Consider the following 19,713-nt stretch of genomic DNA (forward strand, 5'->3'; position numbering starts at 1 on the left):
ATAATTATTAGAGTGAGTGCTCCTGGCCTGTATTTAGTCAGGCAGATAAGTGGGCTTTTATTGGCTACAGGAATGATGGTTGTGGTCTTAAAGCAGGAGGGAACCGTGCTCTGGCAGAGTGAAAAGTTAAAATCGGAGGTTAGAACATCAGCACATTGGCACATGCCGTGAAAGCCCACCCAGAGGGCCCTGTAGCTTTATGGTGGTTGATTATTTTTAGGGTGCTCCCCACCTGGACCAGTGAGAACGCTGGCAGAGATGTAAGATGTGTTGAGGTCATCAAGCTGACTGTCTGTAGAGTTGATGGTGGTGGTGTTTGTGGTCCTGTAGTCAGTGATGTGATGAAGACCATGCCACATCTTCCTGGAATCATCTGTAGTATATAAGCTGTCTGGTTTCTCCTCGTACTGCCTGACTCTTGACTGTTGTGATGGCTCTCCTCAGTCCATATCCTGTTTTTTGTACTCCGCCTCGCTGCCAGATCTGAATGCATGAGAGCGAGCACTTAGCATGTGTCATACCTGATTATTCATCCAGGGTTTACTGGTTGGGGAACTTCCCGACAACGATGATGGGCACAACATTACCAATATAAGTCCTAATGTGCCCTGTTACATACTGTGCAGAGTCCCCTATGCTAGCAGAGGAGTGCTCCCAAGTCGCAGCAGCTTTAAACACATTCGAGTCTGTTCGAGCAATGCAGTCCTATAGGATGCTCTTTTGATTGGAAGATGGCAGTAAACCTGTTAGAGGCTGAAAAAGAGTTGCGACTGGGTCGAAGATTCTTACCTGACTCCGCCAGATAGATTTGCTCCGCATATCCATCTGGAAACCTTCCGTTGAAGTAACTTTGGGAAGGGGCGAAAATACTGGTTAGCTGATTGGCCTATGTTGGTGATAGACGGGCCAAATGAACCAATCAGATTCGTCGTCGCTCTGTTACGAGCGACGACGAAAACACAACCACAAGCCAAGCTACTCTTGCTGCTGCAGGTAAAGGCTCGTTAGCTCAGCAAATAAATACTCTGTAATTCCGATAAACTTGCTCGATAGCCACGCTAACGCTAGTTTTATCGGCTGAAACCGCCATGTTGTTTAGACTGAACTGACGCGCTTCCCGTTGCGTCACACCTCAACCTGCCTCAAAGCCAACGCTGATTGGACGTTCATTTGGTGAACGGCTCCAAATTTTCTTTAACGGAGAGTAGCCAGACTGATCTGCGAGTGAAACCTTGAAACCTCGCGAGATCAGGATGGTCTCACGAGGCTACGAAGATTCACCTTCCAGGAGAAAAATTGCTTTAAACATACAACAACAGCTACAGCTAAGATTGTTGGTTTAGATCGAAGCACATTCATGTGCCAGAATACTCTACTAAAAGTCTAGGCCAAAATCCAATCATGAATTTGAGGTATGACTTGAAAATTGGTGTTCTCAGATGCTCTCCATCCAATCTGACTGAACTTAAGCTAAATTGCACAGAAGAATGGGCAGGAACTTCAGTCTCTAGATGTGCATACCCCAAAAAGATCTGCAGTTGTAATTGCAGTGAAAAGTGGTCCTACAAATTATTGACTCAAGTAGGGCTAAATACAAGAGCAAACCACACTTTGGATTTCTATTAGTGAAAAAAAAAACATTGAAAACTATGTTTCATTCTCCTTCCACTTCACAATTATGCTACAATTATTATACTTTGTGTTGGTCTATCAGAGTAAATCCCAATAAAAAATGTGTTGTTTGTGGCTGTAATGTGACTTGGCTGCTTTTACACTTATTTTCAGAACAGCTATTGTGCCTGATTATGATTATCAATAATTCAGTGTGGGTTTAATAAAAATGCAAAAGTATTAGGGTAATACAAGTCCAGCTGAAGCAATCAGATGGATCTCTTATGTGCTATATTTGTACCTCTTTAGGATCATCTTATTGGTAGTAAAATCCTATTGCATTTGCGTTGTTGCCGCTATTTTTCCAAAGATTCTACTTAAGAAATTGGAACAAACTGAGTTTTTGTGACGACTGCTTGGATCAAACTGCCAAAAGATTCAGTTCAAAATTGCATCTCGGCCCTTCATGGTACAAGACTGGCTCATCCCTTGAGTTAAGAAGCCTGTTAATGTCGAGAAGATTCATGCAATCACAACAGAAATAAAGTGCAGCTATTTTAAATTCTATGTTATTATATACTTTTTATTAATATAATATTTTTATATTTGCATTTTATTTTAATACATATAAATTGACATTAGATTTGAATACATTTAGAACCGCATGCAGGCCGAATAATTGAAACTATCAAAGCTGAAGACGGACGGAGGGTGTGCTTCTTTTTTGTAGGACTCTAGATGAGAGTAAAGCAGCTTCCTCTTAAAATATTTATACACTGTGGGGAAAAATTATTAAAAAGCAGCTAAAGTCTGATGTGAATATTTTTTTAAACTTTCTAAATGAGTGAATAACCCCTGATAGATAATTTTTAAGGATTACAAGAAAGTCTGGTACCTTGAAAACAAAATATAAAGAAACAAAAGACAACAGAGAGGAAATTTCCATGGATTTACACAATATAGATTCCTTAAAATCAATGTCTTCCAACACATTGGTACGTAAAATGAAGACAGACTAAAGAATCACTAAGGAACTCTGCAGCTGTTAAACACGAGATTGTTCCCTGTTAAAGGTCTCGTTTCATTAGTGAGGAAAAAAAGTTTTACTCTTTAAACTGTGATGCATATGTATACATGCATAAAATATCAATAATGTTAAATATTGTTACCTCATATCAATTTACTTCCTAATTGTTAAGGTAGTTTGCTCTGTCTAACAGACCTTGCATGAAAATTAGCAGTCTACATTAAAATATCATACATGCATCAGGGTTATAAAGGTCTCTTTCTCCTTTCACACATCATTTCCTCACATCATAATGATAGTCATCTTCATTACTGCTATCATTATCAGACACATGCGTCATCCGCCATCACCATCTCCATCCTGAGCATCCTGGCTCTCTTCCCGATTAACATCTTTATCTTTGCTCCTCCTCTGTGGTCTTCACCGGAGGATTCCCTGTCAGAGACTGCGGAGCTGCAGGGGAGCCTGAGTCCAGAACACTGGATGTGAACTGACAAAAGCTGCATGTATTTATAGGCTATCTGAGTACAGAAATGTGCTGCTCACTGTTCAAGCTATTTATAGAGCCTTTTTACTGATGCCTCTGCGTATAGTGCAGTGGAGAGATGCTTCTCCTGGGAATTACTTACGAGACTCCCTATCATATCTGCTTTCTTCCCCCATTCGGTGCACGTCTGCTCTCCCACTCTCCCAGCAGCCTGCGTCCTCTTGTTTTACACCTTCCGTCCTCTTTCTTCATGCCTCTCCATCTCTTTACCTCCTCTTTGCTTGCCTTCTTGTCCTTTCCCATCGCCTCATAGACTTATTTGCTCCTGTCCACGTTTATCACTTCCCCTTCCCCCAATCTGGCTCCTGAACCCCTTGCTTCCTTTATTCTATTTTTTTTTCTGATTCTTTCAGCCCGTTTTAACAATTTAAAATTTAATCTTAACCTTAAATCAGTCTGAAACAGAAGGTGCTCTCACAGTTGACCAATCTAATGAAGGGGTCAATTATACCCTGACATTTTAAAGAAATGGTTTAACCGAAGACCAAAGGCACAAGGAGATGTAAATGTTATAGTCATTGTAAAAAATATATAAATATTGCTTTTCAGTAAAAGGGACCCAGAGACACAAGCGCCCGCTACCACTATGCCACCACTCCCCTCAAAGTAAAAGTTAGTGTTGGTGAAATTACAAAATGTCGCAATATCAAGCAGTAAGAGTACTTTTTCAAGGGATTGTAAGTCTGTTTCCAAAATTATGTTTACCCTTTTCTAACAGTCACTTCCTATTATGAAAAAACTTTGGGACTGTCCTTCATGTGTTAATCCTGCAAACGTTTTGCCATCTGCGCTCACAGAGAGGTGAGTGCATGTGCAAAGAGAAAAGTCCAAACTCGCAGACAGTAGTACACAAGCAAACAGAGAGGCTTAAATACAAAGTCTACAGAAAACTATTTATATCAAATTGCAGATTCTTGAATTAGTCCATTATGTTTGGGGTGTAGCAGGCTATCCTTGAGCCCAATGACATAACAGGATGCAGTTGATGTCAGCATGTGAGCCTTCTAGCTGTATATACACACACACACACACACACACACACACACACACACACACACACACACACACACACACACACACACACACACTGACAGCCAGACACACCTCCTCCCACGTCCTTGACAGCATGTTGTGATGCAGAGTGGCGTCTGCTCGTCAAGCTGACAGACCGGCTCTGACAGCCTGGTCAAAGCGTTGCAGACGAGGGAGGAAAAAAAAACAAAAACAAAAAAAAACAACACTCATTTTCAAATGCTTCAATCCACGTCAACAAACAGCCAAGCCGGTCATCAGTGGAGCAGCGTTCAGGACCATCATCACTGGTTTTCTTAGCCATCTGATGCTGTGTCACTCTGATGCTTCAAGCAATGCCTGTTAAAAGTGAGTGTGGGATTCCCGAGCATCCTCGCATGCAGGCGAAATGGACAAAGTCAAAGCATAGGGTTCATACACATTTTTCATGACAAAATTTCTGTATTCTTTGTGCAGTTTTTATTCATTCTATACATGCAAGTACAACACATTAGTCTTGAACGTGCATGAAATGGATTGTGCTTTCATCCTCCTTGCAGATGAGGTGATAATGTAATACCGAACACAATAGAAGAAGACGCTCAAAGTTCGTTGGGATATGCTAACAAAGCATGGCAGGTGTGATACGGGCAATATGAGATAGCAACAAAAGCCAGCAATGGTAGCAATAAAAAAAGAAAATGTAGAAGTTAAAATTGTCCAAATCTGAAGATAAAAGTATGGTTTGGAGGGAAAGTATAAAGTATAAAACAGTAGTAACTTCAGTGGGATAATGGATCAAAAGGAAAAGATCTATACAGCATTCAGAATAAGGCTCAGGTCACAAAGAGCAGAGGAGCAAATGGGAAATAACAGATACTTCAATGTGAGTAGGATAAGAATTGGGCACTGCGACTTCAATGGAATCCTCTTTATCTTGAGAAAGCATCCTACTGGGTTTCATATTTGATGAATTGTTGAGGAAATGATTTAATGTATTTATGGGATATAGGAAACAAATAATATATCCTTAAACCGAGGTTTTAGTTAAATTAGGTTGGAGAAAGAAGGTTTTATGTTTTGAAGAAAGCTAGTCCTTTTAGGAGGCTATAAGAAATATGCAACAGATCCGTGATGAGCATCTGATTCAGACGTTGGTAATGTAACAATTTTGATGCTAACGGCCGTAATACTCAACAGAAGAAGAAACAATCAAAAGGATGTTGACTAGATGCGTGACATAGACATTATTGACCAAAACGCCTTGGGGAGTGGTGCTGCCTGTTGAGCAGGCATTTTAGCGCGGCCACCATCTTGGCCCTTAGCGCATTTGTTTGCACTGAGAAAGCTGCTAAAATAATGATAACTCCCCATAATTTCTAGCAGATTTTTACACGGTTTTGTTTGCTTGCAGAGATGTAGTTAAGATACAGGGCACTGTCACACATTAAAAATACATGTTTTCATACTGAAATACCTTGCTCTTCAAGAAAGACAGACATATGGTATGGCATATTAATAATTGTATGGATAAATGTCTGCTTCCTTGCTGAAATACTTTGTTTTATGCTCTTCAACGAACATAGACATATAGTATGACATATTAGTATAAGTGAATTCATTTGGTTTTAGTAAAGAAACAAGTTTGATTGCTCATTTAAATTTATTTCACACTCTCACACACACTTTCAATCCTGAGCCTTCTGTACACGCCAAATAATTACTTCATATTTTGGCATGTTGTGCATGCACAAGCACTAGGCCTGTCACAATAACAAATTTTGTTGGACGAATAACCTTTCTAAAAATCATCACGATAAACCACAGTATTGTCATTTGGAGACATTTTTCAACTACTATGATAATGGTATAATAATGCAAGTATACCCTCTCGACATAACAGCTCAGATAGATTAAGTGGTTGGCTGCCATCTTTTTGGTATAAATCAAAAAATCTCCCATACAGCAGCGGTCATGTTTGGCTTTGACACCAATTCCATTTTCTTTTCTAACTAGCGTTTCTATGGCTCTCCCTCACAGGGCTCTCATGTTACACTTTTCCAAACTTTTCTAGATTGTTTAGAAACCCTGAAAGCCGATTTGTTCAACCAAGGCACATTATAGCACTCCTTGTAAATACATCAACTACTAAGTTAAAGATTGAAAAGGTGAAGCGTAGGAGTACTACTGATTTTTTAGTATCTTTATCATACTGTATCGGCTTTGTAACGTGATGGATAGATAATTACGGAAATGTAATAACTATGTCATCACAGAATGATAAGTGTTCTGATAGCATGAAAGGTTGGAAGGTGACTATAATTAAAATATTTTGTGAAAAAGGGGGATCACAAAACAGGCACATGACGTCATTCGGGATTAAGGGAGAGAAGGTGTTTAGCCTACGGCCATTACCTCGGCCGTCACTCTGTCAGTCGGCCTTAACTGCACTAAAACACAGCCGACAGTTTGAGAGAGGCAGCAAACAAGAGAGGAAGGCCAGAGACTGAGATACGGGCGGGCAGGAACACCATTTTTCCAGCAGATCTATTGTCATCTTTGACACTGACGTTAAATACTATAAATGCTAGCATAGAATACATAATTCTTCTGCATACACCATTAGCAGAGTGTTGTTACTTAAGCTTTTCACAACCTTTCCGTCCTCTGAACAGTGACAGCATATGACTCACCGCCAGAGGAAATTTATCACGATGGCTATTATTTGCTGATATTAAAATAACTTCCTCAGCAGCACTGTTATCGAAAACACTTTAACACACTCACTACAATAATTATCTGCCTGAATGGCTGCCCTTGGGGAAAAAATATTTAAAAGATAATAAATGATCCAATCACTTTTAAAACTATGGCTGATGGGTGTTTTAGGCCCTGAGCAGACTACTGGGGATGTATTTATCTAATTTATATATGCACCGACCAGTTGACTTAATTAGTTAAACAGGCTGAATAACTTGTCCGCACAAATCAGCCAATGACACTGCAGCAAATTGGAGCAATGTTTGGTTATGATTTAGGCATCTAGATTTGGTCTAGATGACTTTCTGGAGTCCAAACCAAGCAGCACAATGTGAAAGAAATTGGAGTTCAGTGACTTCAAAGGCCGTATGGTTGTTAGTGGCAGATGGGCAGAGTAATTTACAAACTGATCTATTGGGATTTCCAATCCTAACCAGCCCACTGGTTTACAGAGGATGGTCCAAAAAAAGAGAAAATATCTAGTGAGTTGAAGTTGTGTGAATAAAAATATATTGTTGATGTTAGAAGAGAAAGAGTAAACTGGTTTTAGATCTTTGAAAGGCATCAGTAACTCAAATAAGCACACGTTACAGCAAAGGACCCTCTCTTAACACACATCAGCAACATAGATGATGAGCTACAGCAGCAGAAGACCTTACTGCGTGCCACTCCTGTCAGCTAAGATCAGGAAACTGAGGCTACATTTTACACAGACTCCCAAAAGTTTACATTTAAAAGGAAGATGATTCAGTCATAAGGTAATCTGTGAGGGAACAGGGACACTTTAAAATATGCAGCGCATTGGCTCTGGAGAGCTGGAGTTGGCCACCCCTGTTTTAATCTGTAGTTTGTGGGAACATTGTGAAATAGTTATTTTTACTTTAGACATTAAGAATGTTTAGAACGTGATAAAAAGGTTGGAACTGTATGAATTGTTTTGCAATGTATTTAGGGTGGTGCAGTGGGTAGCACTGCTGCCTTGCAGCAAGATGGTCCTGGGTTCGAGTCCACCATGGGTCTTTCTGCATGGAGTTTACATGTTCTCCCTGTGCATACATGTGTTTTCTCCGGCCAATCCGGCCTCCCACAGTCCAAAAACATGACTATTAATGGTTAATTGACAGTCATGTTAAGGTTAATTGATCTCTCTAATTGTCCTTAGGTGCGTGAATGGTAGTTTGTCAAAGTGTTGCCCTGCGACAGACTGGCAACCTGTCCAGGGTGTACCCCGCATCTCGTCCACTGACAGCTGGAAACCTCGTGACCCCAGCAGGGATAAGCGATGGATGGATAGTCAATTAGATTACACATGAGTTCTGCTTCCTCGTAGTGTATTGTTGGTTCCTAGAAGTCATTTATGTGAACATCCTGGACTTTTCCAGAAAACTTTACAGAGTTCTCAGATTTTCACTTTAGCTTTTAATAGAAATGTACAATGTTCACAGCAGATATTTGTCCTGCAGACTGGCTTTACATATCGAAGCCAAAAAGAGAGACACAGAAAAAGAAAAAAAACAGAAGATCCTTGATTGTTCCACAATGAGCAATTGGTGTGACAAGGGCAAAGACATGGATGGTTACAAGAACATTTTATAGTAAAGGAAAAAAAGCTAATCTGAAGTTTGTTCTAAAGCAACAGAGTATGAGCCAACTGTAAGGCCAAAATAAAATGAAAAATAAATACCAGAGTCAGTATTGCACAATTAGATCAGAACCCGTGAAACTGTGTTGTAAACATTTATTATGTCTGTTGTGAGCAGCTAAGAATATAAAGTCTAACAGCAGCTGGGAGAAACAACCTGCAGAAGCGCTCCTTTGAGCATCTGGGATGCAGCAGTGCAGAAAGAAAGAAAGAAAGAAAGAAAGAAAGAAAGAAAGAAAGAAAGAAAGAAAGAAAGAAAGAAAGAAAGAAAGAAAGAAAGAAAGAAAGAAAGAAAGAAAGAAAGAAAGAAAGAAAGAAAGAAAGAAAATATTATAAACAAGGAAGGAAAGAAAAAGAAAGGAACAGGAAGGAACAATAATGTAAAGAAAGAAAGAACGAAAGAGGAAAATACTCAACTCAAAGTCCAGACTTCTCCAGACTGTGTAGGATCCCAATTTATTTATTCTGTGTATTTCGTCCCCAGTCAGAATCAGGGGTTATTCTGACCTGCAATGGCGAGCTAGTTATGGGTAGGTGATGACATCACATCCTGATCTTTACAGCAGGCCTCGGTTCTGGCACTCTGTGTCCTAATGGCTAAAGAGAGTCTGAAAATAAAGCTAAACACAAGAGAAAATCCAAGGAAGTGAAAAAGAGGTGATGACGATAGAAGAGAGGAGAAAAAGAAAACAGAAAGGAAGAGGTTGAGGAACTATTCAGCTGCAGAATCATTATAAACAATCGCCTCTGTGTCAGCGGCTCGACGCGCCGACAGAGGAATCGTTCGGCAGACGCAGCAACAACCGCCAAGGCACCAAAACTGACCTTTAATTTCACAAGCCTGATTGAGATACCCGACAAAGAACACGGCAGAGAAGTTTAAATAGCTTCAAATAAATAAATGAATGATCACCCTGTACGTCCACTGCTTCCCATGCTGCATGCACATGGTGTAACAACCAGTCATGGAGCCGATTCATTAGCTCTTCGATGCAGAGACAGAAGGGAAACCTGCTGGGGAAATGACATTGTTCCACAACGGGCAAAAGGCACGCCGGCACACTCCGACAGACACCATCAACACACATGAACCCGCGTTTCATGTGTAAACCCACCGGCAGGAAGCGTCTGACTGACGGTTTGTTACGTCCAGCGCGGAGACATCTTCCAAACATTTCCAAGAGAGACAACATATTATCTCTTTATAGCGCTGTGTGTTGTGCGTGTGTGCTGAAGGGGGTAGGGCATCACGACAACGCAAGCCTCCAGACAAGAAGGTGGTTGCCGTGGAAACCCTGAGCGACTTAGGGAAAAGAAGGAGCGATAGACAGCGAGAGACGGAGAGAAAGAGCGTGTGTGTATGTGTGCGCGCCATGACAGAAATAAGGGGGCAACATCCCGAGGCAAAACTAAAAGGGGGGAAAAAAGAGAGGGAAATAAGGCCCTGGGAGGAGTCTGAGACTTGAGAAGCATCAAAACAACAATTACACTGAAGAGAGGAGTGGAAGAAGGTAAGGGTGAGGACTTACAGGGAACAGTGCGGAGGTAGAGGTTGTCTCTGATGATCTGCTGGTGGTCGTGGTCCACTGAGCCCTTGGAGAAGCGTAGGTTGAGGTAGTGCCGCAAGTCTTTGTCAACTACCCCCCCTAAAAGGCACAAATAAAAAGAGATGTGTCTGTGTCAGGTCTCAGTTGATAACACAGCAGTATAAAAAGGGATGTCTTGCTCATGTGGTCTCCAAAGATCTAACTGGATATCAAAATCAGCTGTGCGAATCGTGGTGCATATGACAGGACTGCGCTAAGAGGAAGAACAGAGGTTTTACCCTCACATGCTGACGCTAAACGACCGAGCTCTTCTCAAACCCGAACACCGTCCTATATTGGCTGAGATCCCGTTTCTGAGATTCCAAAAATTATTAGTGGAAGTTTGTAAAATCTGTACAATAATCTAAAGCTGTTTTTTTTTAAATTCAGATTTGATTATTTGATTGCCATTTTTTTATTGTTAAATTTCACCATCTTGACCAAAGACTTTTATCAATACTTTCATGTGTGAAATTCTTTTCTGGCCCTTTCAACTTGACTCTGATCCACAACTGTAGGACTTGCTTATTGCTGGGATTTGGGACCTGGCTAACTTCTTTCCTCTTGTTAAGTCTTTTTTTTTTTTTTGTGTGTGTGTGAGGATGTAACAACACAATAATCAACTAGAGAAACAGTTATCCATACCTTGTTTATTAGTTACTTTTTTAGTTTTTGCAGTAATGTATTGGTTTTAATCTAATACTGTCTTCTGTCTTAGTTTGGATAAAATGTAAATAAAATATTCTCAAACTATACTGTTTCACGATTTCCTCTATCATGCATTCGCAACATAAATATCCCAGTTGGTAGCTAAATTAAACTAACTAAATGCGGGATATTTCTATTTATGGGAGGAGAAACCAAGAATTAGATTGCTATATGAGTTTTAGTGTAAATAGTGACACTAATATAGTTACTTTTAGGTTTAGTCCTGTGTTTTCTAGAAATTGAATCCAACTTATGCAATTTGTTGAGTTATGTGTTTCATGTCAGTACAACAGTACATTAATGAATATGATGTTTTATTCATTACAACACTTTTTTGGAAATAATAAAATTTGAAGTCAGTCAGATATGAGTACAAATTTGACAAGGGTTGGGCATATAGCGAGTGTAGATTGTAAGACATTTTCTCCTCTGTGACATCAGGGAATAGGTGATCTTTGTAATGGTTTTCTCACCCATCCTGTTTGTTTTAGCCTGCAGAATTTCTCCCAAACATTTTTTTGTATAACCTTGAAATATTTATATTTAAGTTTAGTTTAAACCATAGAAGGTTCTTTCTTAACCAGTAGGGTTATGGCTAATCAGGTTTCTATTAGGCTAAAATAAATTATTAGCCACGGTGGCTAATAATTTTTGAGCCTGAGAGACCCTTGCATCAACCATGTTCGACTTGCAAGTCAGCAAACAAGGTGGGTTTATTATCTAAAAACAGTCAATAACAATGCGCTGATTAAATAAAAGTACAAGCCTTGAAATGGGCAAAAAGCTGTATATGCCAGCAGCTATTACCACGTTATTACAAACTATCCTGGATTTTAATGTTGGATTTGGCAGCTGGCAGTGAACAGGCTAAACACAGCAACTGTGGCTCAGTGGGTAGAGTATTCCTCTTCCCCTTTTCCATGTGCCCCTGGGCAAGGCACTTAACCCGAAGTTGCCTTCCTGTCTGCATATCGATGTATGAATGTGTGCGCATTAGTGAGTTCAGCGAATGTGTCTCCAGTGTAAAGCGCGTTGATATAAGTTTTTAACCAACATTCTTCCACAACTTTAGGTAGTAATCTCATGGAGTGGCCCAGGCAGAGTCCATTCTTAGACCTAGTTCACATGTAGCCAGATGTGTAGGAAAACAAATAACTTTTTATTCTTTTTAGTCTTTCATCCACACTACTCTGTTTTACACCACCAAAAAGTACAAGTACAAGTATATAAGTTTAGTCCATTTACTATTTTAGAAGTCAGACTAATCAAGATTGAAGTACTGAAACAATTTATTTATATCACACATTCCACCAAAAGAGACCAAATTTTCCTAAACTATCAGGTCAGCTCACCATATGCATCACGACATGTAATCTCATTCAGACCAGTGTCAGTTAACCTATTTACATATTCAGACTGGTGTGTATAAATATTTATACACATACATACCTAGATATATACAAGCATATGCACATATCCATATCAACATACATACACTGCGTGGACAAAAAAAAAGTCGCCACCCAAGGTACGAGCCTCCCATTGGAGTATTACTGCATGGGTGATCATGTTTCAGCTGGCAACAAGTTATTTAACCCCAACTGGTGCAATGAGCTGCTTTTCATTTCTTAAACAACCATGTCGAACGACACGTCTCGTGGTCATGGAAAAGATGCCAGTCTGTTTCAGAAGGGTCAAATCATTGGCAAGCATCAAGCAGCGAAAACATCTAAGGAGATTGCAGAAACTACCAAAATTGGATAGGAACTGTCCAACGCATTATTAAAGACTGCAAGGATAGAGGGGACGTATCGTCTTTGAGGAAAAAAATGTGGCAGGAAAAAAATCCTGAATGATCGTCACTTAAACATTTGTTGAAATCAAATTGAAGAAAAACACAAGTAGAACTCTGGGCTATGTTTAATAGTGAAAGTACAAGCATTTTCACATGCACAATGCGAAGAGAAGTCAAGGAATTGGGACTGAACAGCTGTGTAGCCTTAAGAAAACCACTAATCAGTGAGGCTAACCAGAATAAAAGGCTTTAATTTGCTAGGGAGCATAAATATTGGACTCTGGAGCAACGAAAGAGGGTCATGTGTTCTGATGAGTCCAGATTTACCCTGTTGCAGAGTGATGGGCGCATCAGGGTAAGAAGAGAAGTAGGTGAAGTGATGCACCCATCATGCCTAGTGTCTACTGTACAAGCCTGTGGGGGCAGTGCTATGATCTGGGGTTGCTGTGGTTGGTCAGGTCTAGCTTCAACAACAGTATGTGCTCAAAGAATGAGGTCAGCTGACTACCTGAAGATACTGAATGACCAGGTTATTCCATCAATGGATTTTTCCTTCCTTTCCTTCCCACGGGCATATTCCAAGATGACAATGCCAGGGTTCATGGGGCTCTAATTGTGAAAGAGTGGTTCAGGAAGCATGAGACATAATTTTCACACATGATTGGCCACCACAGAGTCCAGACCTTAACCCCATTGAGAATCTTTGGGAGGCTTTGCACAGTGGGCAGGTTCTACCATCATCACTGCAGGATCTTCGTGAAAAATTAATGCAACACTGGGTGGAAATAAATCTTGTGACATTGCAGAAGCTTATTGAAACATTGCCATAAGGGAATGCGTGATGTAATCGAAGCTAAAGGTGATCAATGGAAATATTAGCGTGTGTGACCTTTTTTTTTCTGGTCAGGCAGTATATATAAACATACAGGGGTTGGACAATGAAACTGAAACACCTCTCAATTTAGTGTGGGAGGTTTCATGGCTGAATTGGACCAGCCTGGTGGCCAATCTTCATTAATTGCACATTGAACCAATAAGAGCAGAGTGTGAAGGTCCAATTAGCAGGGTAAGAGCACAGTTTTGCTCAAAATATTGCAATGCACACAACATTATGGGTGACATACCAGAGTTCAAAAGTGGACAAATTGTTGGTGCACGTCTTGCTGGCGCATCTGTGACCAAGACAGCAAGTCTTTGTGATGTATCAAGAGCCACGGTATCCAGGGTAATGTCAGCAAACCACCAAGAAGGACGAACCACATCCAACAGGATCAACTGTGGACGCAAGAGGAAGCTGTCTGAAAGGGATGTTCAGGTGCTAACCCGGATTGTATCCAAAAAACATAAAACCACGGCTCCCCAAATCACGGCAGAATTAAATGTGCACCTCAACTCTCCTGTTTCCACCAAAACTGTCCGTCGGGAGCTCCACAGGGTCAATATCCACAGCCGGGCTGCCATAGCCAAACCTTTGGTCACTTGTGCCAATGCCAAACGTCGGTTTCAATGGTGCAAGGAGCGCAAATCTTGGGCTGTGGACAATTTGAAACATGTATTGTTCTCTGATGAGTCCACCTTTACTGTTTTCCCCACATCCGGGAGAGTTACGGTGTGGAGAAGCCCCAAAGAAGCATACCACCCAGACTGTTGCATGCCCAGAGTGAAGCATGGGGGTGGATCAGTGATGGTTTGGGCTGCCATATCACGGCATTCCCATGGCCCCATACTTGGCGCCATACTTGTGCTAGATGGGCGCGTCACTGCCAAGGACTACCGAACCATTCTGGAGGACCATGTGCATCCAATGGTTCAAACATTGTATCCTGAAGGAGGTGCTGTGTATCAGGATGACAATGCACCAATACACACAGCAAGACTGGTGAAAGATTGGTTTGATGAACATGAAAGTGAAGTTGAACATCTCCCATGGCCTGCACAGTCACCAGATCTAAATATTATTGAGCCACTTTGGGGTGTTTTGGAGGAGCGAGTCAGGAAACATTTTCCTCCACCAGCATCACGTCGTGACCTGGCCACTATCCTGCAAGAAGAATGGCTTAAAATCCCTCTGACCACTGTGCAGGACTTGTATATGTCATTCCCAAGACGAATTGACGGTTGTATTGGCCGCAAAAGGAGGCCCTACACCATACTAATAAATTATTGTGGTCTAAAACCAGGTGTTTCAGTTTTTTTGTCCAACCCCTGTATATATTCATACCAGTAAATACATTCAGACTAAACCACATATTCAAACCTAAAAACGCACCAGACCAGTATAAACAAAACAAAACCTTTCCAACCATAATACAAATCCTCCTTGTGTGATCATACATAGGTACGCATTCATACCCTCACCTTGCACCCAGAGAGCACCCAGACCCCCCCCCCCCCAGCCGCCTGCAATAAGGTACACACCTATCGAAGTGCAAATAACTCTTCCACAAATTCTGCATAAAATGTGAGGCCTTGTGCACACGTAGCCAGGTTTTTATAAAATCAAGTATCTCCTCCACATCACTTTTAAAAATAACATTGTACATGCAGGATTGTTTTTAGAAAGATATTGTACACATGTGCACAACTGTGTCAAAACGTCTTCAAAAAGAACTGAACAAAAGTCCTGTTGCCTCCGATTTAAACCTGTTTGCTGTTGCGATGACCCGGATAACTGAGAATTTGCACAGGAATGTACTCAAATGGTCAATGTGGAGTTTTCCTGAGGAAAAATATTTCTAACAGGGGATTCATTCATTGAGATAGAACCAATCAGAATCAGAAAAAAAAAAGTTTAATTTCTGCATCCATCACCAGTGCTACCAGGTGACTATGAACCAATTCAAGCACTGAGTAAATGCCTAGAAGAAATCAATGCATGGATGTGTCAAAATTTTCTTCAGTTGAACAAAAACAAAACAGAAGTAATAATATTTGGACCAATAGAGGAGAGATCAAAAGTTAGCACACAGCTTCAGTCGCTTCAGCTAAAAACCACTGATCAGGCCCGAAATCTGGGAGTAGTGATGGACTCAGACCTGAACCTCCAAAAGCATCTAAAGACAATTACAAGGTCAGCTTTCTACCACCTGAAGAACATTTCTAGGATTAAAGGACTGATGTCTCAGCAGGATCTGGAAAAACTAATCCATGCGTTTATTTTTAGTAGAATTGATTACTGCAACGGTGTTTTTACAGGTCTGCCTAAAAAGTGGATCAGACAGCTGCAGCTGATCCAGAACGCTGCTGCCCGCGTTCTCACTAAGACTAAGAAAGTAGAGCACATAACCCCAGTTCTAAAGTCCTTACACTGGCTCCCTGTATCTCAGAGAATAGACTTTAAAATACTTCTGTTAGTCTATAAATCTCTAAATGGCTTAGCACCTAAATACATCACAGACTTGTTATCAGCGTATAAACCCTCCAGACCACTCAGGTCTTCTGGCTCCAGCCTACTCTGCATACCTAGAACCAGAACTAAACAAGGAGAAGCAGCATTTAGTTCCTATGCTCCACTTATCTGGAACAAACTTCCAGAAAACTGTAAAAGTGCAGAAAGCCTGAGTTCCTTTAAATCAAAATTAAAAACACATTTGTTTAGAATTGCCTTTGAATGTTCAAGTTAAAATGTTTTACTGTTTTCAAATGTTCTTTTTTGTTTCTACACTATCCCTACTTGCTTTTATTCTGTTTTATTTTCCAATATTTTAATCATGTAAAGCACTTTGCATTGTCTCTGTACTGAATTGTGCTATATAAATAAATTTGCCTTGCCTTGCCTTGCCTTGCCTCTTGCACACGAGGCGGCCATATTGGATTTTCAGGCCAGGGTTGGTGGTTAAGCTTGCGTTTCGAATTTTAACTTTGTTTGGTAGGAATCTTTTCTTTAGATTTTTTTTCTGCATTTCTGACTTTAGAAAAATAAAAGGGAATGCATCAAAACAAACCTTAACCCTGCTAACCAAGCGATAAAAGTTGCTAAATTGTATGTTTAAGGCATTCAGGCTGGTAGTTCCCACTAGCTTTCACAGCCAAACCAAAGCAACCAGTGCTACCTCACACTGTCCCAAACACACACATGTCAGGGTAATTGTGTAAACCCGTGATCCCCCGAGGACTTAATATGCACTGTCAGCAGGTCAGGTAACAAAGGCTACAGAGGACAACAGATCGCACCCCCTCTTTTCCGGCTCTCTGTTTCTACAGATTACGTGCTGTATAAGCTGTTTTTCTTGCCATTAAGTCACTGAGGTGAAACACGGTAAAAACGAGCGAGGAACACAGAGAGGAGTAAGGAGCAGGCCAAAATTCGGGAGAAGGTCCACAAATAGTTTCTCCTGCCTGCATCTAAAACAAGAGAAGCCCGGGAGACATAGAGGAGGAGAACTCACTCCACACGCAACATTTGCTATGCAATAGTATCACATCCAACAGCGGAAGGGATGAGGTTACATCCTAAGCATTTACAAATGACAAACATGTCTTCTCAGTCATGCATACAATATTGACCTCCTGCCAAACTGAGTCAACAGCCTTGGGCCTACAAGTTAATGCAACGCCTACCTGTCAGGGGGGACACGTTGCACTGGAGCGGAAACGCATTGGGCCCCAGTGCAAACACATGCAAGTGAGTCCCTGGCACAGGTGACTCTGTGATTCAGAAAAAAATAATGCATTTTCTGTTCAGAACATCTTGCAGAAACAGAGACCGTTTTACCACCATTTTCGACAAAGCTCAAGGAAAAAATAAGGGAAGGGGGGTTGATGAATAATGGGTAAAACCTTCATTACCATGAGGCCTGGTGTTTTTTTTTCTGATAGGTCATAGCATGCTGCTTTGTATTCAGGCACAGGCTTTATGTTTGGCATGCAGACACCGACACACACATATCAATACATGCACACGAGTACACACAGAGAGAGATAGAGAGAGATAGGTTGAGAAGAAGAAAGCCAGACAGTGAAGATAGAGGCAGTGAAATTCATGCACCTCAACAGCAGCTGGCCCAGATGTTGGTTAAAAAAAAAACGCTTTTTCCCCCAGAGGTATATATATCCACTGACAGCCTTTCCTCCCTGGCGTCCTCTAGCTTCACATCCTACCGCCACACATCTTCCTTTACCTCGGTGAAACCTCCCCGTCTTCCCCGTCTTCCTCGGCTTCTCAACTGCTGCTCCAGCACACAGCAACCGGCTGCAGCCAATTTTAATCCCAGAAGATGACGACCGGGGTGTGGGGGGGTGGGAGGAGGGGGGGATGGTGGATGGATGGAGAGAGAGAGACAGATAGATGGAGGGAGACGACGACCGTCAGGAGGAGGAAGAAAAAGAGGAGAAGATGATGTGCTAGTGGGAAGCCGGGCTCTGGAAAAAAAAAAAGAAAAGGGAAAAAAGCCTGCTAGCCGATTGGCCAGGCTGCTTCCACAATCCTGCAGCATCCTCTATCTGCTGCCGAGGTTACTGCACAGGAGGTGTGCATGTGTGAGGGGGTGCAAGACAAAAGAGAGACAAGCTGAGTGACTGTAGCATTAAAATGCTTGTGTATGTGAAGGCATTCATAGATGTGGGTCTCCATGTTTGTGCGTGTCTGAGTGCACGCATATGCTCTCTGAAATCCCTCACACACTCCGCATCTCACACACACACCACATGCTCGCCCAGTCTGACCTTGTGTTTACGTCACACAGCAGGAAGAAATACAGCAAAACGCAGCAGCAGCAGCAGCAGCAGCGTATGTCACTCTGAGGTTACACGGAGCCGTACGCACATGGAAGGCAGATGAGCTCACAGCTGCAGATGCCAGTGAAGGATGCCTTTGGCGGTCTCTTCAGCGAGGTTTGGTCAAGAAGACAGCGTAAACAAACACCGGCACAGAAGCACATGCTGATGATATGAGCCGAGTGTGCTGTGCGGGTTGATTCAAAAGATGCCTCACTGGTGAAACTGTGCAGGATACCACAGATATTTAAAACTCATATTGAAACATTTACAGCTGGCTTGCTTGGTGATTGGCTGCTTCAGTAAAGCAGAAAATGAGAAAAAATAATATATACACATCAGAGACATTTGCAGGCTTTCAAAACATCAAAAATCTCAGAGAGAGGACAGTACTATCAATCACAAGCCCATCAAGGCAGACAGCATTTACTGCTGCTCTTTCTCAAATACAGTGTCCCAGCCAGTCAGCATTGACTCGCTATAAAGTCCGTTCATCCAAAACAAACATTCGAGGGGGGGTAAAAGGAAGGAAAATCTGTGCCACCGTACAGTGACTTTCCTGCAAGGTGGCCTATTTACACAGTCGGCTCCGGATTCCTCCCGTGTGTCCTACAGCAGCCGGTACAGTTGGGGGAAAAAGGGTCCTTCCTCCTCCGTTGATATTTAGTGCATGACAATTCCTGCGATGGTGGGTTCAGAGTGATTTAAGATGCTATTTCTTTACTCCACACCGCTGTAAATGCAAGCGAAATGTTTCATTCTGATGGTATCCGACTACGTCACCTTTTGTTTTCTGTGTCCCCTACAAGGTTTGTGGCCACTGAGACTTTTTAATCACTTGGTTTGTTGCTTCTCGTCCTTAAAGGCCACATTAGTGGACTATGTCACTAATAGTTCTCCCATTGACAGATTCTCCCACCTGAGCTGTGGATCTCTGCAGTTCCTCCACAGTTACTTTACCAAGGGCTTCTGTTCGGCTTCTCGGTTTGATAGCCACCCTGTGAGTTTATGTGGACGGCCTTGTCTCACTATGTTTGCAGTTGCTGAGTTTGAATTGCATAAGTAGGCTCTTTCATACATTTCTATGATTTAGAGGTATCTGACGAAACACAAATCCACATCACGCCTTTCTGATTTATTTCAATAAAAATAACGTAAAATAAAATCAAAGCCGTGGTTTATTTTAACTTCTCAATGATGCACTTCTCCGTGTTGGTCTGTCAAATTAAATCTCCCCCCAAAAATGTATGAAAAAAAAAAATCGGATCGATTTTAAGGGGTATACATTTTTTCACCGTTTCATCAAGAAAG

General features: G+C 41.4%; 1 protein-coding gene across 14 annotated transcripts in view; it reads right to left on the minus strand.

Annotated features, from left to right (window-relative positions):
- The window catches only part of LOC105935574 (membrane-associated guanylate kinase, WW and PDZ domain-containing protein 2), a 156,255-nt gene that overhangs the window by 109,587 nt on the left and 26,955 nt on the right, over positions 1-19,713 (minus strand). For 13 of the 14 annotated variants that reach the window (XR_002428972.2, XM_012876054.3, XM_012876059.3 and 10 more), the window contains exon 2: positions 10,128-10,244. Coding sequence is in view for 12 of the 14 variants with exons in the window: in XM_012876054.3 (XP_012731508.2) it covers positions 10,128-10,244 (117 nt within the window). In the remaining 2 variants the exon portion in view is untranslated. Of the gene's footprint in view, positions 1-10,127; positions 10,245-17,674; positions 17,789-19,713 lie in introns of those variants that run through there. The other variant, XM_021323363.2, reaches the window with a different exon arrangement.

This window comes from Fundulus heteroclitus, chromosome 2, assembly GCF_011125445.2.
Source record: "Fundulus heteroclitus isolate FHET01 chromosome 2, MU-UCD_Fhet_4.1, whole genome shotgun sequence".
In the NCBI taxonomy this organism is placed as follows: domain Eukaryota; kingdom Metazoa; phylum Chordata; class Actinopteri; order Cyprinodontiformes; family Fundulidae; genus Fundulus; species Fundulus heteroclitus.